The sequence below is a fragment of the Lutjanus erythropterus genome, chromosome 4 (genome assembly GCF_056507025.1).
Source record: "Lutjanus erythropterus isolate fLutEry1 chromosome 4, fLutEry1.hap2, whole genome shotgun sequence".
Lineage (NCBI taxonomy): Eukaryota > Metazoa > Chordata > Actinopteri > Lutjaniformes > Lutjanidae > Lutjanus > Lutjanus erythropterus.
The window spans coordinates 35,441,113-35,466,314 of record NC_139320.1 but is presented as its reverse complement, the minus strand read 5'-3'; the positions used below and the strand labels follow the sequence as shown (position 1 = coordinate 35,466,314).

Below are 25,202 nucleotides of genomic sequence, written 5' to 3'. Positions count from 1 at the left end.
GATACTTCAAGTGTAAATGTGACACCAAATACATCCTAATAAGGTGTAACACTTGTTAAACTAGGTCAGAGAAATGAATAACAAATCCCAGGGCCATGTTGCTTATGTTTGAATTATTTTAGTAATGTGTCGGCATCTATTACATATATATATTTTCAATTCCATAATTTATTTTGAAATAATTTACTGGGGGCACTTAGTGTTTTCCAGAAGTTGTGGAGGCTTGATGAAATAAACAGCTCATGTTCATGTCCCAAATTCCCACTTAGGTTAGTTAATACCACTGAGCAGGATAAACAGAGGGGACATAAAGAAGACCATCAAAAGTGTGTATGTGTGAAATAATGTTTTCCAGAAGTCGTCAGGGGAGTCGTCCCCTCTGAACCCCTCGGGATCTATTAGCCAGCCCCAAAGAGAAGTGTGAGCGGAATAATTAACGCGGTGTTTAAAGCCAAGTTAAATGACACAGTCAACAGCAGCACGCAAGGTGGGCGCCGTATATATATAAAAAACGCGCACACGCTCAGCAGCGTCCAATTGGCTGCGAGATCTCTCCAAGTCTGGTGTCTCTCCTCTCCTCTCCTCTCCGGCTGCTCCCGACTCAAACTGTTCACTTCATCTCTGTCTGACCGAGCAGAGAGACAGAGAGAGAGGCAGAGGACTCGTCATGCTGAGGAACGGCACATACAGGTTAGTGTCACATCTCATCCTGATCCATACGCGCACGGCAACACTGGTTATTTAGCATGAACGAGAATCCCCCCCTGCACAGGCTGCTTCGATAAAATCCTGCACAACGGCACTCTGTCTCCGCAGCTGCACGCAGAGGAGGAGCACAGGCTGTTCACATGCAGAGGGCTCGTAGCGTTTAGTGCAGATTTGGAGAGTTTTTGTGTCTTAACTTGAGCGGTGTCCTTGCAGAAGCATGTACCAGGGAGAGGAGGCGAGGCTGCGCAGCGGGAGTCTGGCTGTGGCTCGAGAGAGGAAACACCTTGCTCTGTGCATTACTAACCAGGTAAGAGGCATTCATATAGGAGGGCTGTTACAGTAGATGTCTTTACTGGAAACTGGATTGCAAATATTTCTCTACCCCTCCTCTCAAATTCAGCTAAAGCTTTTTTTTTTCAAAAAAATCTTCTCTGCCGGTGGGGGAACATTTCAGCAATGATGTAATTCACTTTCTGATCTTTTTTAGCAGCAGTAAGTTGATGCTGCTCAGGAGTAAAGAAAAGAAAGAAGACTGTCCAAATTCTCTTTCTGATCTTTTTTTTAGCAACATTAAGTTGATGCTGCTCAGAAACAAACACTCTCTTCAGGGATAAAGAGGCACACATATATAAATATAGCTGCTAAAGTAATCAACAAGAATCTTGATAATGAATTGATTTGAGTCATTAAAAAAAGTCCAAATTCTTACATTTCAGCCTCTAAATGTGTATTTTCTGTTTTTTGGTCCTCTGTGACAATAAACTTAATATCTTTGGGTTGTGGACAAAACAAGATATTTGAGGATGTCACCTTCGGCTTTGAGAAACAGTGATCAGCATTTGCCACTATTATCTGATCAAGAACTAATTGATTCATTGAGAAAGTCGTCAACAGATTAACTGAAAATCGAAATGATCACGAGTAGCAAACATCACATCCAAACAGAAGTATGATGGTTTGACAGCTGGAGAGACAACAGAGGAGCATCAGCACCATGGACAGTGAAAACTAAATCTCTCCACTCTCTCTATACATTAACTGCTTTGAATTAAAGTTCTTCTTTAGTCCCCCATTCAAAATGGCACAGTTGGTTGAATTCAATATGGTTTGGGAAATTGCTTTTTTTCTTGTCGGCTTGAGGCCACCTAAAGATTTTTGTCATGGCAGCAGCTGAAAAGGTCTCATTAATACTACATATCGTACCTCCCACTGCAAATGACTTCATTACCAGCAGGGAATAGCTTGAACTGCTCAGCTGGGTGAAGTGGCAAGTTTGAGATCAGAGCTTGCTTTTCAAACTTTGACATCTGGTTCGTGGTGAGCGGTTGTTGTACTTGGCTTCATTTTTGCTGGAATCATCTTAAATAGAGGCGTGTGGTGTTTTCTGTGTGTGCTTTTATGAGTGTAGGTGCACAAATTCACCTGGTTGTATTGAGCTTCTGAATATTTAATGCAGTGATGTAGTGTTGCACATTATTGGTGGCTGGGGATATTGAGCGCGTTAGCTCTGAAAGCACTGTTCCATCACAGCTTTCGGCTCACTCTGCAATATATTATGATGGTGCAACCACCCCTAACACACACACACACACACACACACATGCATATTCACACATACACTTGTATTCATTGCATGTTCCCCTAAACTTTCTCATTTTGGCTCCAGATTTGTTCCAGTCCGTTTCCACTGCACCACCTGACAGTAGAATTTCATTATCAAAAAAATGACATTTTCCAAATTGATCCAGCTTAACTATGTGAGACGCCGTGTCGGAGGAGGTTCGTATGAGACTCCCGAGGAGGACACGAAGAAGCTCGGTGAAGGACTAACCAGTAATTGGCGTATGAAATATGAGTGAGGATGGAAATGCAGGTTATTGGATATGGAGGCTGCTCCACTCGCTGTGTCTGTGTGAGTGATTCAGATTCATTGTCGAGGCGTGAACCCCCTGAGAAACACATTAATCTGTCCAGCTATTACCCCATAATCAATGGGACAGCTGGATTTTACGGCCACGGGCCCGTGTTGTTAACCATTTTACACTGAGCTCATTTAAACAGCATGCCAAAGGGGGGGTCACGTTTAATGGGGTTAAGCATGAAATACACACTACAGGTGACATTGTTGACACAGCACATGCAGCTTGAATCTTGAATTCATTCATCAATATCATGCATGAAGCCCCTTGTTGCTCCTAATTCAGTTGTCCCAGTGTGCAGACTTCTTTTAATTGAATGAACTCCTGCGTAATCAAGCAGGCACGGGTTTCATTCAGACTCTGTATCATAGGCTCTTAGAAATAAGGGTTCCAGACATGTTCTTCCTAAAGGGCTGAGGTTCTACCCAGAACCATTTGTTTTTTTAAGAACTCTTTGTGAAGAAATTGTTCTTCATGTGTTCTTTGTAAGACTAAAGGTCTGTCTGTGCCAAGAATGATAACTATAACAGTACCTGTGTTGTTTTAAAAATTATTCACTCAAGTGGATGGTGGGGTCCAGACCGCAGCTTTTTTTGTGGTTCCATTAAGAACACTTTTAGGAAGAAAGAGTTGTTGATTTTTAAATAAAGGTTTTACTCATGAAAAGTACAATTTAAAAATCTGCAGTTTGAACATAGATTGTTAAAATGAGGGACAACCACACTATATGGGATTCAATCTGCCTCATCTGTAAAATCAGAATTCTGGTTCTTCATAGAACCAGCAGAAGACAATAGAGTTATAAGAGAAATCCTTACAATATAAAAAGGTTCCCAGTAGAACCCCCTAAGTGGGTTCTAGATGAAAATCTGGGAATGTAAAAGGGTTCTTGGAAGAACCTTGTTGACAGCCTGAAAAGTGTAAAGGCTCTGAATAGAACCAGCAGAGAAGGTTCTGGGTGGAACCATTACATCATAGAAGGGTTCTTGGCAGAAGTTCCCATACAGGGATGGATGCAGTCTTTCATGGATGGTTCTAGGTGTAACCCTTTATATTTGGTTCCAGGTAGAGGCATCCACCTGGAACCCTTTCAGATAGAAGATTCTATCAGGAGCCAAAAATAGTCCTTTTCTCAGCGACATGGTATCGGCTTGACTCTGGTAAAGTACCAAATTTAGAACCATTGGAAGCATTCCCCCCAGGTGGAACAAATATTCTATAGGCTGTTGTGCATTGTGCAGTACCCTCTGATGATGATCCGTAATTGCAGTGGTTCCACTCAAAACTGGTGGAAATCCAGGCTGTTTGCTCGATAGCACCAAGGTTCCAAGAATCTTGAACTGAACCGGTTCGAGAAACAGAGTCTATTTGGTGGAAAAAGGCCCCAAAGGGGACAATCCAAAGAACCCCAAAAGGTTCTAGTTAGCACCGTTACTCCTAAGAGCTTAGGATGGGGCAGCCTTTAGTTCACTGGCACAAACCATGGGACTCAGGCACAGATACAGCCGTGCTGTAATATATATAGAGGGCTGTACATAGTGGGAGTGTGGTGCCAGCGACGGGTGTCATATTTCAGAAGTGCATTATCATCTCTCTCCCCCAGTGGGACAGAGCTGTGCTGAGTGCTGTTTGCACCAGCTCACTCAAACGCTCCTGCGATTGAGTCGTAATAACCTGCACATGGAGCGAGATGAGCCTGCACATTGACAGATAGGTGTCTCTTGGTTTGCCATGGTCACATGACGAAGAGATATACTGTGCTATATACCCTCCTTCTGTGTGTGTGTGTGTGTGTGGGTGTGCGCTCTCTCTCTCTCTCTCTCTCTCACATACACACACACACACACACACACACACACACACACACACACACACACACACACACACACACACTTACAGTGCCAATTTTGTACTCATTTCCATCCTATCCCATTACCATGTCTTGGAAGGCTGGTTTGGTCTAAATGAATGAGCTTAGTCTTTGATCACTGAAAGAAGCCCCTTCACCGATGATGGGCAAGTGTGTGTGTGTGTATGTGAACATGCTCTCACCCCCTCCCTCACTATATGTTAACCAGAGCAGCTCCCCATTGGTTAATAGTAGCAGGGGGAATAATCCCAAGTGCTCCATTTGGCATTTTGATAGACTGTACGGTCATTTTCTCGCTCTCACACCTTCATCTCTGCATGTCGCCGCATCTCCATCTCCACACTTCTTGGGATGTCTTTCTCTTCTTCTTCTCCTCTCCCAATTTAGAATAAATGTATGGCCTCATCTCCCTTCTTATTGATAGGCTCTTGCTTCCCTCATTGCATGTCCCAGACTTCCTCTTTATTCTAACCTCTCAGCATTCTTCACTCCTGTACTAAAGCCTCAATGTAGGTTTGAAGGCTCATGTTGTATTCTGTGTGTTTTTGTGCTGAATCTATTCATCAATTAGCCAAAATCAGCAGGAAATGTATCTACATCGATTTTGATAAAGGATCAATCAACATTTATCAAGCAGAAATGCCAAGTGAGAGCTTGTTACAGTTTCTCCAGTGTAAGGATTCAGTGCTTCTCTCTACATTGTGTTACTTATGAGCTGTTGTATGGTCAAAACCTCAAACTGTTTATATTATTTAAATTAAGGTTGTATGAGGTAGTTATTGATCGTCAGTGTAATAAATACAGTTGGCATGCCCCCAGCTTGGAGAAGCAGAAAGTAGTCCCAGCACAGAGGTGAGTACTGAGTACTGCTGTGGACAGGTCAGCAGCAAAATGTATATTAGAAACCTAAAAAGGTCCACCCAAAAAAATCTCTATCACTATCAACACTATGTTAGAACATTTACTAGAATATTTTCACCATTTTACCTTACTGTCAGACAGCCTTTTCCAATTGGAAACATCCGGTATGTAAGAGAAATATCATCCTCTCTGAAGTAACCAGAATCATTAAGGAAAAACTTTGATTTTAACTCGCACAACACAGGAGTTGCCACACTACTGCTGACTCAATTGACTAGTTTCTTTGTTTTATTGTGTGACATCGGTGAACTCAGACTATCCCGTTGAAACACTAAAGTCACACAATAACACAGACGGATTCAGGCATATACTCTAGTTAATGCACTGAATATAAATGAACACCACATACAACCCCACTTCAAGTAAATCAAACTATCCCTTTAAGATCTGAGAATTTGTGATGTGTATTTTTCACCATTGGGTAAATTTTCCAGATGAAACAATAAATGGAAAAAAGATCAAAACATTAACTGATAATGGATAATCGCTAGTACAGCCCAAGCTTGTGTGCTTTTAAAAGGGTATTCTAGGGGAGCCATTTCTTTTGAATCACACCTATAAAACTCTAAAACTGGCTGTAAAAGAAATGGGTCTGTCTCTATTTGACGAACTGCTTACTTATAGATATGAAATTAGCCACACATCGTGTGTGTGTACGATTCAGGGCTCTTTGGTGTCACTGTGTCTTATCTGTGCTTCATAGGTGAGTTTACACCTCCTGCCTCAGTCTGGTATTGATGGCCGTGTAACTGCAGCACCCTGTGTGAATGTATAGGCCCATACACACTGTTGTTATCTGATCAGCATGAAACTGCTTTCTCACTGCAGTTCTTAGTCAATAAAATATATCATTTTGATTCTTCATCAATTTACGCCTCTAAACCTAAGTATTTTTTTTCTTTCTCTCACCTGCTTTTGTTAGTCTCCTCTCCACTCAAATAGGATTTAAAGGTTCGGGAGAAATTACATGAATGCATCCCTTTCCCTCTGGAGAAAGTACTTGATTTACCTCATAGCCATAACAGTAAGAGAAAATAGTGTTTCAAATCCTGTAATCACAGGAGCACATCAGTTAGTAACACCTCCATCTCTCAGCGGGCTCTTTTTTTATTCAGGCAAAAGAGTAAATGTTGACTTCCATATTACTCCTTGCACACGCTGCGCATGTAAATTGATTTCCGATGTTGCGATTAACGAGCATCTCCACTGGTACAGCTCCCCACCTGATTGGACATTTCCCTGGGCTGATCGGCAAGTTGAGCTGCGGCTAAACAGCCAATAGTCTGATGCAGATGTCTGAGTGCATCACCATGCCGCAATCAAATCCTCTGAGATCAGATTGATGTATGTGCATGTGTGTGTGTGTGTTTACATGTGACTTTGTGTGTGTGTGTGTCGGTATGTGTGCATGCAGGCCTGTTTGTTCTCTCGGTGCACTCAGGTATGTGTTCATGTGCTTGTACACTATTAGAAACAAGGGTTCCAAAAGGGTTCCTCTTGAAATCCTGAGTTGCTACTCAACGCTATTTGCTTCTGAGGCACCCCTTTTCTGAAGAAAGAATTTGTCAAGGGTTCTTTGTAAAGACTAAGGGTTCCATTAGAAACTCTTTTCATCTTAATAATCTTTTTTTAAAGACGGACTTATTGAACACTTTCATCAAGTTCATCAAAGGGTTCTTTGCACAATAACATTAAAAGAGTTCTCAGCAGAACCCCTGTTGTGTTTTAGATAAAACCCTTTGAGTATAAAAGGGTTCTTAGTAAAACTTTCTGGGTAGGTTCTAGATAAAACCATTGCTTGGTAGAACCCGCCTTGGTGGTTCATAGATACTCTTGGAATATAAAAAGTTCTCGGATGAACTTTCTGTGTGGGTTCTTGTTAGCACCCTTAGAAGGTGGAGAGGTTCTTGAGGGCCAGGGAGAGTTCTGGGTGGAACCATTGCACATAGAAAGATTCTCTGTAGAGCCTCGCCTATAATCCTTTTCCACCAACAAGGAACCGTCCGTGTTCCAGTTCAGACTCCTAATAATGAACGGTTATGAGCATTTCCACCAAAAATAAATGTTTCGGGACCCAAAAAGTTGGTTCAGGCTAGAACCAAACATTAGCCAGTTTTTCTTGGAAACCAAAGCGGTTGTGTTATATTCTACAGGTCGTTGTGCAGCGCCTTCTGATGATGACATTCTTGATTACAACAGTTCTGCTTATAACTAGTGGAAATGCAGGCTGGTTGAGTAAAAAGCACCAAGGTTCCAAGTATCTTGAATCGAACCAGTCCAGGAACTACAGCTTATGTGGTGCAAAAACGGCCCATAGGTGGTTCTGGGTGGAATTTTTACACATTCCTCTGGGTATAACCCTTTATTTTGGGTTCTAGGAAGAACTCTCTGAAAGGGTTCCACCAGCCAAAATTATGGTTGTAGTTAGTACCTTTATTTTTTGAGTGAATGTTTGTGGGCGACTAGTCTGAAGGGCACAAAGAGCTGACCATCTCCCACTCTCTCAGAGGAATAAGCTTTTGTCTTACTGTGTGTGTGCGCGTGTGTGTGATGGTGTGGACATTTAGCTCTGCCTGCCATCGATCTCTGTGATAGAACTAGGACTCTGAGAAATTATGATTTTAATAACTCATAAATTAAAGGGCAGCGGACTTTCTGCTATGCGCTGTTGTTTTCTCTCCCTTTCCTTCCCCTTTTCCTTCCTTGCCTCATTTTTCAGTGACACAATGCTCATTACTGTCTGACTCCAGCCTCTCAGTCTATTGATTGCCCTTATTTTGATATTGAAAGTAATGCGATTAAGCTGTTTACATGCTCAGCAGAAGAGGCATAGTTCTGTTAATATCCCTGTTTTCATGCCATCATGTGTTCAGCTATCGATTTAATGGATTGTCATGTACCCTATATGTTACAAGTAATGTGTTTCTCCTGTTGTCAGCTGCAGCTGTGTTGCTCCCCTGGTGTTTCTATTGCTCTCATATAACTTTAGTGCATTTTATCCAGTCCAGAAACCTAAGACATTACAGTTGGTTGTAAACACACAAAAGATAGTATCTGTAAAAAACGAGTAAACAATGATAGCAGCTGCAGAAAAGAACCAAAACACAAGGGCATAGGTTTTGTTTTCCCCAGTTTGAATATAACATCAGCATCTATTTTTTAACACTGTCATATGAATTTTTAGGCTATATGTAAATTCCAATTCAAATGTCCCACAGTTTCACTAAATTCCATGCTGCCATTCTTTTGACCTTCTGTGGACAGCAAGATGAGAAACCCTGTCAGAAATATTTTATGCAAAACGTGTGAAACACCAATGTGCAGAGCCGTGAATATCCCGACCCACAGAGACATCATGTCATTAGGAGAGCAGGTAACATGTAGCATCACTGTTCCTCCACACCACACACAGACATATTCAATCTAAACTACAGAACTCCTCACATAAAACAGAGAAGCATTTCATCTAACTACAGAAATAAATTTTAATCAGTTTTAAAGTATTGCTCACAGTTTCTCATTTAGGCTACAGTATCTCAATTACAAATGAGATTCCTAATAAGATGTTCACACCACTGCAATGTCCCCTTTTCTCTGTCTCTCCTGTTACTAGATTCAGTAAAACTATCAGGATTTTTTTGCAATATTTATAGCATTAATGGGTTCAAAATGTAATGTACAACCAATCCAGAGTTGGAGATTGTTTGAACCGTGAAAAGATGATGTGAGAAAAATGCAAGTGTTATTTTGTTTCCGTCAAGTTTGAATGAGTTTGGCGGGAGCAATAAATCAGCTGTTTCTAGTTAAACAAAATATATTTCACATTTTAAAAAGGTCTCTCACTGTTGCAGTCCTTTCCATAGTGTTGTCAGGCACTTAAAATAACAATATGAGCCTTGCTCGAACCGCTTGCTTCACCTTTTCTCACCACCTTCACCAGCATGTTATCACCAGGATTTTTAAATTGCAAAGTGCAACAGATTATATTATAATATATTCATGATTCCCCTTATTTATAGTTCCTCATTTAAATGTTCTCCCTCTGCATTTTTTACAAGCCTCTATCTGTTCTGTCTTATTACAGCAATACACACTGACGAGTTGAGCAGTCTTTTTTTTTTTTTTCCTTTGACAAGGGACATCTAAGGGACAGCAGGTCTCTAAATTAAAGACAATAGGTGGGTGGCAGGTGGATGATTTATGTATACATGAGGTTTCGGGCAACGTCAGAGCTGCACATCTCTAGTTCACAGACTGACATTTAAAATCTTCATTCTTCAGTTCTGGCTGAAGAATAAACATAAACTGTTTTGAGTTTGTCTTCTCAAACAATTTCTCATCCATATTTGTTTGACTTGTGCTTTAGTTTTTTTTCCTCACTGCAAATCAGTGAGACTACAAACTGTTGCACCACATCAGGCTCTGGTTTGTTTTACGTCTGCTTTCCCATGAGATCACATAAGATTTCGCTCCCTCTGGTACAAGAGAAAATATAAAAAAGTATTAAATATTCAGTATTTTATTATGAACATACATTTTAACTTTTCATTTAAAGAGAAGTTACACTAGTGTTTGTGTATTCTCTGACAAACAGCTCTTATAAGCTCTTAGATTCCCCCGTGTGTATATTCCACCATAAAAAATGTGTCTTTAAAATGTATTTTAATAACACACTTATTTATTTTCAGTCCCACATTAAACACCCCCGTTGCCATTCGTCACGGATTCTTATTTTAGCTTGAACATCTGGATGGAGTCTACAGTCAATACAACACAACACTTGTTGATACAGTTATATTTTAAACCCTTATTGGCCTTTTGCCTGGCATTCTGAACATTTAATCCCTGTTGGATCCACTGAGAGGAGAAGCAAGAACATTCACAACTGTTCAAGTAATGCAGCAATAGCACACAGTGTCTGGATTACATGTACCCAGATTTATAGTACATTGGCTTGGATGCACACTGCTGGTGCAGTGATGTGTTCTGGCACAGTACATCCCAGTTTAAAAAAGTGCCGATATTTATTGGGGCTAATGGCAAATTTAAACATGTCGTATGTGGTGTGGTTGGAGAACGTCACCCAAACCAAGGTCAGATATTTGCTCTTTATAGAAATTCTCATCCAGACAGAAAAATGGTGAAATTTGAAAACAGTTTTTGCACATTTTATGCTTAAATCTCTGTCAATTAATGTTTTTGACGATTTGCGTACATCAGTCATTAGGTAGTTATGGCAAACTTGTTCGCAAACAGTCGCTTACTACACATTCAAGAAACATTGAGCAACATGAGCATTAATTTGGAGTCGTGTTACTGGTCCCCTGATGAATGCAAATACAATATTAACTCTCTTCTTAGCTCTGTTTTGGTCCTCACCAACTCTTGAGAGAAATAGCTGGCTATATATTTTAGGGCCACAACTAACAGTTATTTTCATTATTGATTAATCTGCCAATTATTCTCATGATTAATTGATTTCATTTCATAAAATTGTGGGAAAAAAAGCTCAACACAATTTCCCAGAACCTCAAAATGATGTCTTCAGACTGTTTTTTGGTCCAACCATCAGTCCAAAATCTTTTCCAGTCCTTTACTATCATGAATGACAAAGAGAAGCAGCAGAACCTCACATTTTAGAAGCTAGAACCAACAAATATTTGGCATTTTTGCTTAAAAACTGACTGAAGCAATTAATGAATTCTCAAAATACTTGGCAATGAATTTTCTTTTGATTGACTGATCGATTAATCAAATGACTGTTGCAGCTCTACTTTGATCTGATCTCTGATCCTGATCCTGTATCTTACAGATTTGTGAACGTACTAAAGCCTTACATTCTTGATATAGACACAAGCACACAAACACAAACATAAACAAACACTCACAGCTCGCACCCTGTTGGCTCACAAAGAGATGAGTGAACACTAGAGATGGAGGGAGCTGCTTTGCTGTTTTGGGAGCACGTCCATCTGTCTGGTCCCATTGAGCTTTAAGGCAGTAGCCCCAGAGCTGCTCGAGCTCGGCCTCACCCCCTGGCCTGCAGCAGGTGTCTGGCTGGTTGGCAACTGTAGAGCACACATTAGCAATAGCATACGCACATCCTTAGCTGTTTTTTTTTTTTCCCACTATCACTATGTGTGTTTATAATTATTTATGCATATGTTAACAGACCCAGAGAAGCTGCCACTTTTAAGGTTAATAAACAGATAACAGAAAGAAAAAAGAGCGATTTTCCTCTGTTTTGGTTTAGTTATGCAGCTATGCCAGACAGACAGAATGTGTGGGTGGCAATTACACATACAGGGAATGCTGCAGATTTATTACTATATTTTATCTGAGCACAGCTCCTCTGGTGGCATATCCCTGGCATTTAAAAACCTTGTTGACATATTGGTGCTTTTCACTGTGCAGGAAGAAGTGAAGAGGTATCATCGCTACTGCAACCACAGTGGAGGGCAAGCAGCTCTCAAGGTGGAGAGGTAAGACATGGTGCAATAGTGTCACCACTGTTATTTTCATGGACATCGTGATGGTTTGCTGTAATGTAAAGCCCTCGTTCTATTATACAAGATCCTTATTCTGCTGTAACAAGGCCTTACTCTTGAACATAAACTCCTCTTACCAGCATACAGGCAGGGCTGCGAACAGTGTGTGCATTTTATTGTGTTTTCATATTTCTGTCTTTTCTTGTTATTCCTAGAAGCCATCCTCGTAGGAGTGAGGAAGAAGATGACAATAGTCCTCATCGTCGTGAGCAACAACAGCACCTGGAGGTCAAGGCTATTGTGTGAGTTATCACCTGGCTTATTTGTGTTATTATTTTTTTTTGTCTTTCTATCTGATTTATTTTAGGGATGAATGATAAATACTGAGGCTTATAAATTATCATCAGATTTCTATAATACATGATTTGACGGTATTATGGTTAAGCATTGATTTGAATTCTTCTGCAAAATGCTCTACAAAATTTAAAGTATGTTTGTGAAGTTTTATGATGTAATTAATGAGAAAGAACTTGAAGAGTGTCCTCAGTAGAGTGCAGATCTAGGGGCAGCACATAGAGAATATTTGGATGTAATCCCTTTCGAATCACAGTTTGATTAGTAAATGTCATTTAGTTACATATTTTTCTCATCTGTGACGCATTACAATTACATTTATTTTCATGCCTCTACACTGGTGACAGTCATGGCTTGAGGCATTATATTTATGGGTTGTCTTGTCCATCCGTCTGTCTGTCTCTCTGTCCCATTCTTGTGAACGCGGTGTCTTGTGGTATTTGGTACAAACATCCATTTGGACCAAAAGATGAAGTGACTACAATTTGAAGAAATTCCCTCTAAACCTTCATGAGATTTCACATTGATGAGAATGGGATGACCCAAAAGCAAAATGCTCAGGCCATGTTGTTGCCAAGGCATAAAAAAACTTTTTTTCAAGGATTTTCAAAAATTGTGAATAATATACGTCCCTCAGCATACATTAATGAATATACACAAAAAATTAGGCTCATCAGTCCAGTAGTATGCAAGATTAGTTGTGGGCATGCCGTAGGTCAGTTGGTCATGTATACACATATGCACACAAATGTTTGCATGATCACTTTACGCCTGGCAGAGATTTTGTCGTAGTGTAATAGTGCTGTCAGTTTGGTCTGTTAGAGTAATGGAATATTTATTCATCCATGTCTGCTCTCTACATTATATCCTTTCTTACCCTCAGGTGTGCATCAACTACTATTTATATGAACTTCTTAAAATACAAAAATGTGAAATCATCATTTGGTTATCTTGTTGGCTTTGGCCGTGAGAAGTACATAACTATCAATTATTGGTATTAGTTTAAAAAAAGTCTATATCATCTATCCTTTTTCTTTTCTACAGTTTTTAAATCAATTTCATATGAGTGCCACTTACGTGACCTTAAAGCGCATTATGGTTGATGTGTTGGAGAGATCAATTCATGTGTAGGTTTAATTCAATCTTCCCTCTGATTAGGTTTTGGAGTTGGGGTCAGAGTGCGTGAACTCTCGTAGACTACCATATAACGCCATTTTACTTAAACGTGGGCCCACACTTTTATAGGTGTAACAGGGAAGGACAGCTCTCGCCTCAGGCTTTCACTTCTTGAAAGTCGTGGATTGAGAGGAGAAAGCCAGTGTTTCTGCGTAGAGTTAACATGATTGGGGTGTAGAAAGGTGAGATGGCAGCGGAGCAGAAGCACGGAGATAGAGGGGGGTGGAGAGATAGAAGGAGCAAAATGAGAATAAAAGGGGAGAAAATAGGGATGGAGGAAGTAGGGGTGGGTATTGGTTTTGGAGCTAGGAGTTATGGCTTAATTCAGTTTGTTCCATTTGGCTCAGCTGTCTCTCTGCTCCACTGGAGGTGAATGTGTTCCTCCATTGGGTAATTGATCCTACACTCCATCCTGGACCCTGGCGTTGGGGTGACTACAGGGATGAAAGAGAGTGGAAAGTGAGAGACATGAGAGAGAGTGATCTGAGGAGGTTGAGAGCAGGGGTGAGAGAGGTGGGGAGGGGTCAGAGATGTGTGTGCAGGATTTAAAGGGAAAAAAACAAGCAATGTTGAGGGAAAATACTCGGGAAAGAGATGTTTGAGAATGGCCAAGACATAAGAAGCTCACTAAATAAGAAATTGAAAGAGAAATGAGATTTGACCAATCTTGACATCATTTATCATCCTATCTCTATAATTGTAATGAGGCCAGTTATTTATTCTACAATGCAAAACAGTAAATGCATTTCCTGGTGTATCTTCCACATGTATTTATTTAATTACATTTATTTATTTTTATACCAGCACAGTTGCCATTTTTGCCACATTTACAAGAAAGCAAATGCACGTGTGCCTCATCTGTGTGGCCATGGGTGGGAGGTCTAAAAATGAAGGAAAAACGAAGGCGTGGGCAGGTGCATTTGCTATCTTGTGCTTGGCGCATTGGAGTAAAACCCACTTTGCCTTTGACCGGCTAAAACCTGGTTGAAGCCAATCCCCACGGCACAGCGGGTCTGTCTGCACAAGATAGCTCCTGGCATGTTTGGGTACAAAACACAAAACACCTTCATTTATGTTAAGTCTTTTCCCCACACAGGAGTGTGGATTAGTAAAATGTCCTTTAAACAAATTTCCTATCCACAATAAAGTGTAAATATTGAAGTTAAAAGCATACAGTGTGTGTGTCTTGCACTTGGCTGAGGTGCACACACACGCCTCTACAATCACAAAACACCTTTCACTCATGTTAAACAGTGTGTGTGCACGCCTTTGTGTAAAATTATTGTCACTATTAAGGAATTAGGAATTATTTTTCTAATTATAAAGTCCAATAAATCTTAATAGACCTGCAAAGTGTGCACAGGACAAGATCACAGCTGTCAGATAATCTTTAACAGATCAGTCACATGACAGGTGGATCCAGAAAAACGAAGAGTGAACACATGATTTATAACATAAATGAACAAGACGTGATCATTAGACCAGTCCAAGCTGGGGAGTAAACAGTCTGTGTACGTCTGTCAGAGCCTGATGGTGGGTGGATAACCTGTGCGTAATTTTGCACACGGGGTTTAAGCTGCACCTCAGTCCAGTTCGGGTGGGTGCTCAGCTGCAGCTTCACAGCCAGTCTCTCATCTCCCTCGCTCCTGCACATCAGCTCCTTCTTGAGGAACTTCAGCCAGCAGAGCTGTATAATAATGATGGTAATGTAACTCACTAATACAGCTGTATGACTCTTCACTAATGAAACTGTCTCTTTAGCTGAATAGATACCGCAGCTGACTGTGTTATGAGAAGTTGTCGGTTCAAATCTTCAGGTTTCATCATTTGGCTCTTAGGGTTAAGTGTTAACCACGCTTGGATGTTACATTGTTGGCAGTGGTGGACACTCTCCAGCGCCCTCCACCTGGTTGTGGAAGTCCCTCCAGTTGAGCTTCAGTCCTGGTGTGCTGGGACACGCTTCTATTTGGGCTGGACATACGTAACACACTAATACAGCTGCATGTATCTTTGCTAATGAGCCTGGCTCTTTAGCTGAACGAATGCTGCAGCTGATTGTGTTACGAGAGCTCGCCGTTTGAATCCCCAATCTTCAATGTTTCGTCCTTTAGCTCTTGGGCGTTAGCCATGCTCAGATATTACAATAATAATGAATTATAAAGTAAAACATAATTTCATTTTCCATTGCACCCTGTTCTGTCCACTTGCACATCAGCGTAAGATAAAGTCCCTCGAGTGGAACCAGACTCAGCCAACTGATTAACATAATGACATATATTGATTAATATAAGATGTTTATGGCTTATGATTATATTCAAAGCACACTGAAGCATATCCAAAAACCTGTAGATATCCAAGTCTTTCATAATGTTTAAAACTAGGCATTTTTCTACAACCATTCTTCCAACCATGACTGTGGGCTTTTTTTGTGCATGCCTCTCTACACCAGCAATGCAAAATGTTGGATTTGGATGTTGGTTGTTTACAATAAACAGAACTGACTGTAAACATTACATACAACACTACATTTGGAATAAGGCCTAATTAGGACGGTCCAAATTGATTATTCTGTATGCTATACATGACCTTTATTGTCATATTTTGAATAACTGGAAAATTAGTACTCATATAAAAGCAGTCAATGATATATGTACTCTGTCAAATTATGTTCCCAGGATCCAGCGGGCCTGGCGTGCAAGCACGTCCCGCAGAGGGGGCTGGCAGGGGCAAGACCTGAACCGTACCGGCCATCATCGTGGCGAGACGGTGACTTCCGAGTGCCTCCAAGACGCGGTGATGAGCACCAACATTTCTCCGGTAAGACCGTGTAAAGAAAACCAAACAGACAGCCATATGGTGCAGCGTGAGAATGAGACAGGTGGAGAGGGATTTGGACATCTTTAAGTCATCAGCTGTGATCTGTTGTTTCTGCAGACGATGAGAAAGGAATGGGGAAATAGATGCATGGATGGATAGATTAATAAAGGAGGAGAGGAAAGGAGGGTACAAGGGAGGGGTGTTTACCTCTAGTGTCATCTGGGGGGACTGCGGGGGTCGGTATTGGTGGAGGTAGACGCGGTGCCAGCTGGCAGTGTGCCCAGACCTGTAATTAGCCGTTAATTAGGTAAATATTCAAAGCTGGTTGATTGATTAATGAAGTGCCTCTGCCCTTGTCCTCCCCCATCTCACCCCTCTCCCCTCCTCCTCACCAGTTCCTTCTCCCGAGGGAGCACGGGTGGAGAATTAAACAGTGCTCACAGGGCATGGCAGCCAAACAAAAGCCAGAGTAAAAAAAAAAAAAAAAAGCAACTGTATGAGCAGCAGATAAACAGTGAGAAGAGAAGAAGGGAGAGAGAAACAAAGTCGGCGGGGGAAAGGCGGAGGCAGAGATAAAGAGATGAATGCAGAGATGCAAAAAGATGCCTTTAGATCGCCTCAAGTTCTAAGTGACAGACGAGGACACGCAGACACAAACAAACACACACATGCACAGTCTGCTTTGCTGGTTTCTCAGCCTGCGTTGGCTCTCGCAGTGTAGTAATCACACTGAGGCACACAAGCCACTCGCGCACGCCTGCCTGCCCACGCTCTGTGCAGAGACTCGGTACAAAAATATGATGTCATGTCTGCATACTCACCAGTGTGTGTGTGGGATGCATTTTTTTCCCACTCTCTGTTTAAGCAGTGCAGGAGAAAGGCAAGATTCCCTTAGCAAACAGATGGGCTGGTGTCCTGGTGTGTGTGTTTATGTGTGTGTGTGCTTTTTTTTTAGGTTGTTTGTTCTGCTTGAAAGAGTTTGTTGTTCATTAGCGCAGCAGCAAATGTCTTCCTAATTAGAAAGTTACTGTAACTTAAAAACCAAGATGACAAAGAACCTCCCCCTCCTCTCCCCTCCTTGTCGCTTCCTTTTCTTTCTTACTTCCTTTTTTTCTCACGTGATCTTGATTGGGAATATAAAATTACGTGTTATATCTGCCACCCACCCAGTCTTTTCAGTGCACTGGTGATTGCAGTAACAGTGGGTATACTGTGATGCCCCCCCCCCCCCAACACCTGTGGAGGAAGTGTGCATCAACCCATAATCTCCCAAACTTTTAAAGGACAATTCATCCCAAATCATCATATTTTTTCTTTTCCAGCTTGTGATGATATTTATCCATCCAGATTGTTTTGGTAGGAGTTTTGGAGATATTGTACTGTAGAGATGTCTGCATTCTCTCACGCATTATGGAACTAGGTATGTGTCTTGTAGTGCTCAAAGTGTAAAAAAAAATTAAAAATAGTGGCTGTTTTTATATTATAAGGACAAACTGAAGGCAAGATGCTTTGAGCACCACAACCCAAGTGCTATATAGTTCTGTTATATTTGAGAAGAGGGGAAAAATTTATATGTATTTATATGTATATGCATTTTTGATTTTGGGATGAACTGTCCCTTTATGTATAAAGTTGTGAGTACTTCACTTGGGCATTTATATTTCTTTCTACTTAATAGTACTTTACTGCGACATTTAATAGGGGAATACTGTACTTTTTACTCCACTACATTTATCTGACAAGCTACAGTGATGAGCTTATAAAATATGGCATACTGTTATAGATAAAACTACTCAAAATGATCCTATAATTTTCTTATAATCCAGTAATATTATCTACAGTAATATAACACTCATAGGGGTCACTTCATTCGATTAAGCATTTTTCAGTAAACTATGCTACCAAAACTTACTTTCAGAACATTTTTAAAGTAGAAACCTCACTCATAGTAAAGTACTTTAATATCGTAGCTTTGCAGCTTTTAGTTTAGTTTAGTTTAAACAGATATTTTGAAATACTGTAAAATGATTGGCTGTATTATTGCCCTACAGCATGATGCATATCTGATGCCCATCTCATCCATCAGTACATAAATACAAACAAAATGAATCAAAAATCAATATAAGTATAAAAACACCTCATATTTCCATCATTACAGCAGTATTCCATCTACTCTTCATACTGGACCTCATGTGCACTTTAATCTTATACTTAATATGCAAAATCAGCCAAATCTTGCTGGACAGAAACAGCTGTTTTTCTCTGCACATCTGTTACCTTCTCTATCCCCTTGCGTCACTCCTCTTGCCTCCACCTCTGCTGCCCATAAGACCCTCTCCTGCTGCTCTGTTTTTTTTCTTATGTCGTCTTTTCTCTTGCTGTCTTCGTCTGTCCTCATTCACACCGTATCACTCTCCTGTGGCTGTTGTGCTCTCTGAAGGACAGACATTCATCAGTGTGAGGCCAGGGTGCCACATTATATCTGTGTGTGCGGGGGAGTGTAGGTGTGTGTGTGGTGTTCGTGTGAGCTTGTGTGGGCTTGAAGGACCTTGCTGCTGGCCTGTAGGGGAGGGGGGTTCAAACATACTTCATGAATATTTCATGAAACTCTGATATTGAACACTACACACACACAAATAGTCACACACACAATCAGATGTAAGACACTGCAGCACACACTGAGGTTTATTCTCCCTCATCTGCTCTAACATGGAGCATATCCTCGATCCATACTCTCATCCTCCCAGAATTCAACTCTCCAGCTTTATATCACTGTCAAGTTGTCTCTTGTGTCTTTGTGTGCGCTTTCCATACCGTACACTGCGATTGTCCGTCAATGGTGGGCTCAAGCCAGCTGTAACCCTAAACCCAAATGCATTATTTATACACAGAGGGTCCGGGGCCTACATGTTCTGCTCTGGTCAGGCCTGATAGTAAATCAATAGGTCTGACTGTTCTGCTGCTGTGTGTTGGCTGACCTGCAGGGCTGCTCGGTAGATGATTATGTAAGGTGCTGGGTGTGGGGCAGTGCTGTAGTCAAGACCACCTGAACTGAGACCGAGTCACGATCATGACCAGAGGGAACACATGATTTTAACTTTAACTTTGCTAACTTTAATTAAAATTTTTTGTGGCTTTTTATGCCTTTACTTTGACAGAACAACTGAAGATAGGATGGGAAATGCAAGAGAGAATGAGGGAACAAAATGCCGCATGTTGGAATTGAACAACAAGACCAATACTTTGCAGGGTTGGGACCAAACCAAGAACAAGTGCTGTCACATCTCTAGCTCTCTCACCCCAGTGGTACTGCAGCACGTAGTGTATGATGGAACTGGCATTAGCTAACATCGAAGTGATGTAACCATATTTACATTATCTGTATATCTTTATGTGGCCTGTTTGGTCATTGTTTATCACAAGTAGGGCTGTCACAGTGTCATATTTTCACTACATGATTCTTGTTGCCAAAAGATTTACGATAGCAGCGTTTTCACAATATATGTAGAATATTAATAAGACAAATTCATCTTAACTTTGTTTATTCTGCATTTTTGTCACAGTTTCATGTCAGTATGTGTCTGGGGGCATTGGTGAGGGAGACGACGCAAGAAAGGAAAGATGAGAACATGATTTAAAACTGACAGATCTCAAATCCTCCAACACAGTGTGGGGGATGTTCCAAGAGGTAGAGTGACAACATGGACAGTATTTGAGCTTTTGAAAGCCACAACATCTCAGCACCTGTCAAAATAATGACCAGTAAATGCTATAAATTTCCTTCAGATGCCGTTATTATGTGATGTACAGTAAAAATCTTATTTAAAAGAATAGTTTGACTTGTTTGGGAAAACACTTGCCAAGAGTTACATGAGAAGACTGATACCACTTTCATATCTGTCCATTAAATATGAAGCTGCAGTTGAGAGACACTGGAAATGGGAAACAACTACCATGGCTGTGTCAAAAGGTATCAAAATCTACCTACCAGCACCTTTAAAACTTTACCAATTATTAAATCATATTTTGTTTGTTTAAAGTGTACAAAAAAGTGTGGAAGTGTCAGTCTGTGGTTTTAAAGGGGTTATGTGAGAGAGTGTTTCCTGGCCAGGTGCAATGACTTTCTAGCCTGGAATTGCCGTTAGTCTGGGATCTCTCAGTTCATATTTGATTTCTAAGGGGTGCAGAACAAAAATGGATCTGGAGGTGAATGAATAGACCTGCAACCAATCAGACTTGTGACCTAGCTCTTAAGTGACACATTCAGGTTAGGCCGTTGCTTGGTCCGGTTTCAAGAAGGAAGAAATTGTGGCATGGTGACAAACCTTCATTAAAAAAGTACACTTTTTTTTTTCTTTCTGAAAACATTTGAGATGAGAAATAGGCAATGTTGAAACAGAATCTTGATTCATATTTGATTAACACTTCCTAATGTGACAGTTTTATCTGAGTTATGTGTTGTGCTCAAAAAGTATGACATCACCAACATGTGATTTTTCAATTCTGGAATGGTGAGATTCCTCTGTCAATTGCTCAACTAAGCTAACCATGTTGTTTTAGCTTTAAAATTGATATTGATCTTCTCATCTACCTTTAACTCCTGTTAATACAACTTAGAATACTGACATCCACCAATATGCTGAATATGTTCAACGCAAAACACTGAGAGCAGTACTCATAGTGGTGCAAACTATGTTTCCAACTTACCTCCAGGCTAAACTTAACAGTCTGCTTGTCCACTTATCTGGCTGAATCTGAGTAAGATACCAAATAACTGATTGACTGCAGTTTTGAATACAAATGAGGTCTTGGACACAGCAGAGAGTCTGAAGTCTAGCTAGCCGTAATGGACACAAGGTGGATTTTAGTGGTGCTTAAGTGGAGATTATTGTTAGTCAGCTTGCACAGTTTGCTCCAGATTTAGCTCTGAAACTATGCTCTTTTGTAGCATGACGTGACTGTGTGCTTAAGTGTATGAGAGTGCGTTTGCACGTGACTACCCGTACGTGCTGACTTTGTTGCCTGAGTGGATCCCAGTGATTCACAGCTGAGAGGGACCCTCTGGGATGGTTTGGCCAGTTTTATTCAGAGACACAAACCTGTGATCAAAGCCAGTGTGTTGGGAGGAGAATGAAAATGAAATGCTTCAATGCTGCGCTTGTCATTACAAAGAAACTAATACTGCTGCTGGGCTGCCTGATAACTAATGAAATGTTTTCAGTGATGGATCGTTAAGAGAAGAGAGGGGCTGTCAGCAGAAGAGAGAAAAAAAATGTAGATAAAATCTCATTACATCATCTACACTCTTAGAAATAAAGGTGCTAACTAGAACCATAAAGGGTTCTTTGGCTTGTCTCCATATGAGAAAACTTTTTGGTTCCTGGTACAACCTTTGATAAACATCCACCTTGGAACCCTTCTGAGGAGTTCTACCTAGAACCCACCAAAAAGTATTAAACCCAGAATCATCGTAGACAGGTTTTACCCTGAACGCTGATTGAGAGGTGCTACAGAGAACCCCTCTATGATATAATGGTTCCACCCAGAACCCTTTTGGGGTTTCTATCCTAAGGGTGATAGCAAGAACCCACCCAAGAAGTTCTACCAAGAACCATTTCATATTCCAAGAGTTTTATCTAGAACCCTCCCAGAGGGATCGACTAAGAACCCTTTCATATTCCAAAGGTTTTATCTAGAACCTATCCAGGGCATTCTACCAAGAACCTTTTTATATTCCAGGGGTTCTTTCTAAAACCCACCCGGATCTAGTGAGAACCCTTTTGAATGCTTTTATTGAGAACACACTCAAGGGGTGCTACCAAGAACCTTTTTATATTCAAAGGGTTTTATCCAGAACACACTCAGGGAGTTCTACCAAAAACCTTTTCATAGTCCACAGGATTTACCTAGAGCACACTCAGGGGGTTATACAGAGAAACTTTTTATATTCTATGGGTTTCATTTAGAACCTGTCCAGAGGGATGTGCTGAGAACCCTTCAGTTGTCAAAGGATTTTGACCTGGAACACACGTAACTAGGATTCTATCAAGAATTATGGTACAAAGAACCCTTGATTAAAGGATTTCATCAATCCTTGAAGACTATTTCGTCTAAAAAAGGTTCTTGGGATGAAAAGGGTTCCTAATGGAATTCTTAGTCTTACAAAGAACCCTTGACAAACCAAACCAAAAAAGAATTCTTCAGAAGCAATTGGTTCTGGGTAGAATTTCAGGAAGAACCCTTCTGTAACCCTTGTTTCTTAGTGTTTGCTTGGTCTGTGCAGATAGAAGTTTGTTTGCCAAAGGTGTTTGTGGACATTGATCTGTTCCTATCTTTGTGACATGTTTGCACTTATTTTCCCCTCCTTTTCTGGTGCCCAGGCTGAGCAAAATGTTGGCGTAAGCATTCCTGCAGCCTGCGTGGGAGATCATTCTCTCATCTCTCACCGCCAAGAATCTCACAAAGCGAAGTGATGGCTTCATCTGTGCCTCCACCTCTACCCCCCCCTTAATCCCTTTTTCCCACCCTCATTCTATGTCATCCCTCGCTTTCCCTCCCACTGCCTCGCTCTTGATGCGCGCATGCACACACACACACACACACACACACACACACACACACACACACACACGAATGCTAACACACACCAGTTCTCCCTGTTTCTGCAGACAGATGCTAACAGATTACTTGTTTTATTGGTGTCAGTTGGTGTCTCATTTGAAATAAATTTATAAACCTCTGCCCCGGAGTTGACATCGATCGGGCTTAACTCATTTAATAGTTATGACATTTGCCTATTAGGTTATTTACTGTCAAAACAGGCCCAGGCTCAGCTGGCTTCCTGAGAGACGGTGACTCTCGCATTTGTATCCGTTAGGGAAGAAAATGTGATTGCTTGTGCAAAATATAAACTCAGAGAGGAATGTTCAATTCAAGTACACACACACAGACAGACATGGACTCAGACATACTGAAGTTAACATTCATTTTAGATTGTACATTTCCAAACAGCAGCCAGGGACTTAACTCAGCTGCACAAGCTTATGTTAGAAAAACTGGGATAATTAGGAATAAGAACCGGTGTATAAATATATTTTAGCATATCTTATGATAATTGTCTCCCTCTGTTCTAATCTGTTGCCATTTTAATTTGTTGTTGCTGCTGTTTGCCGGTTGTGCAAACTCAACAATTTCACATTTAATGTTTCCCTGTTGTCTTCATGAAGTCAGGATAATATACATTTTCTCAGTGCTAATTCCATCAGGACAACCACACATGCATGGCAAAGGAAATGTTGAGTTTTATTAAAAGTAGTGGTCCTAAAAAAACTGCAGAGTAGAAGTGATTAGAATTTAGTAACTCATTTCTCTGTAGACTGGTGAGTATGACTGTTGTAATGAAGGAATTAGTGCTACAGAATCAGACATCGTGCAGTTTAGGGTTGTACCAGATAGTTCAAAGTTTGGTCATAAAGTTGAAATTCAAATTCTAAATCAAGATTAAAATGCTATGCAACTTTTTTAAATGTCTGTTCATTCTGTTTAAACCATGTTTTCTGCACACTCGTAGGTAAAGATCAGACTGCAGTAATATGATAAATATTATACTATTTGCATAGGATTTTTTTCTAACTTCCAAACCAAACCATCCAAACCAGGGTTGCAAAATTGTAAGCAATTGATCATTGGTAATATTAACAATCAATTAATTGTCATCACAGCAGCTTTAATATTTTGCATATACCAAACAATGTCAAATGTGTTTTCGTCCCCATCACTCAAAGCTTTATTTAGACTTTAGGCCTACATACGTATTGAATAACAGATAACATGTGGAACATGCTCATAAAATAATATACATTTCTTATCTTTATTTGATAGTAGATCGATTCAATTTTTTGTGTGATTGATCAAATTCTTAACAGTCATTGGTTAATCATTATCATTCCCATTCCAAACAATCCAAAGTTCAAAACTCAAAATTTATTGACAAAAGATAAAATTTGTTTCATAATTCACAATATGTTTGTATTGAGTAAAGTATTCTGCTTTGATCCATATTTGTTGGCATTTGGCCTTTCAAAAACAACAATTTCACTGCAGTCAAAAAACTGGTTGCTTTGTCCCTTAGTAGGTATATGATAGGACAGTCATTTAACATCACCATAAATTACATTTATGTAGCCACAATAACAAAAAATCTATTTCTAAACCATTAAATCATATGAATCACTTCATTCAAATTGGTGATTGAGGATTTTATGACTGTCATGTTTTATGAATATGTCTTAAAATATGACAGCAAACATTCAAAAACCTCATATTCATAATATTTACCCTGCTTTCAGTTTTTCATGCTCAACATGCCCCCAGCTTTTATCTGAAACTATCTGGAATTATTTTAATAACACGGTTTTATTTGATCATTTTCAGAATGCGAGACTCTACACGGACATAGTGTACAGTGCATATGCCAGCATGCACACAGTCTTACCTACCTAGAAAGTGTTGCTTCAGAATAGCCATTGATTTTGTGAAAACCCATTGGGAAGATATGTTAGAGATTTATCATGGCCATGTGGTAGAAAGGAAAAAAATGAGGAGAGGAGAGAGCCGATGTCTCCAGGAGGCGGAGGGAGAACGATGAATGGCTGGAAAGCTGAAAGGAGCAGGTGAAAGGACATAGGGGAGATGTGGTGGATTTTGGAGTGATTATGAGGATAATAACTCCGCATTAGAGCTTCCAGTGTGTGGGATCAAGTGTATGCACAGAGCAGATGCAGGTATGTCTGTCAAAACGTCTAATTTCTTTTTCATCGCCACGTCAGTCCAAACTGCACTGAAGATTCATGCTAACCATTACATCTGTTGACCTGCACACACACTTCAATGCTCACATCAGCTCATGTACACAAATATAAACACACCAACAGTCTTCAGTGGCACATT

The 25,202-nt window shown here is 40.4% G+C and overlaps 1 protein-coding gene across 2 annotated transcripts in view; it reads left to right on the top strand.

Annotated features, from left to right (window-relative positions):
- The first annotated feature begins 624 nt into the window (after nt 1–624).
- schip1 (schwannomin interacting protein 1) overlaps nt 625–25,202 on the top strand; it is a 326,809-nt gene continuing 302,231 nt past the window's right edge. The window contains exons 1-5 of one of the 2 annotated variants that reach the window (XM_084717798.1): nt 625–690; nt 922–1,015; nt 11,833–11,900; nt 12,122–12,208; nt 16,112–16,253. In XM_084717798.1, coding sequence (XP_084573924.1) covers nt 668–690; nt 922–1,015; nt 11,833–11,900; nt 12,122–12,208; nt 16,112–16,253 — 414 coding nt within the window. In that variant the 5' untranslated portion in view covers nt 625–667. The remainder of the gene's footprint in view (nt 691–921; nt 1,016–11,832; nt 11,901–12,121; nt 12,209–16,111; nt 16,254–25,202) is intronic. The other variant, XM_084717801.1, reaches the window with a different exon arrangement.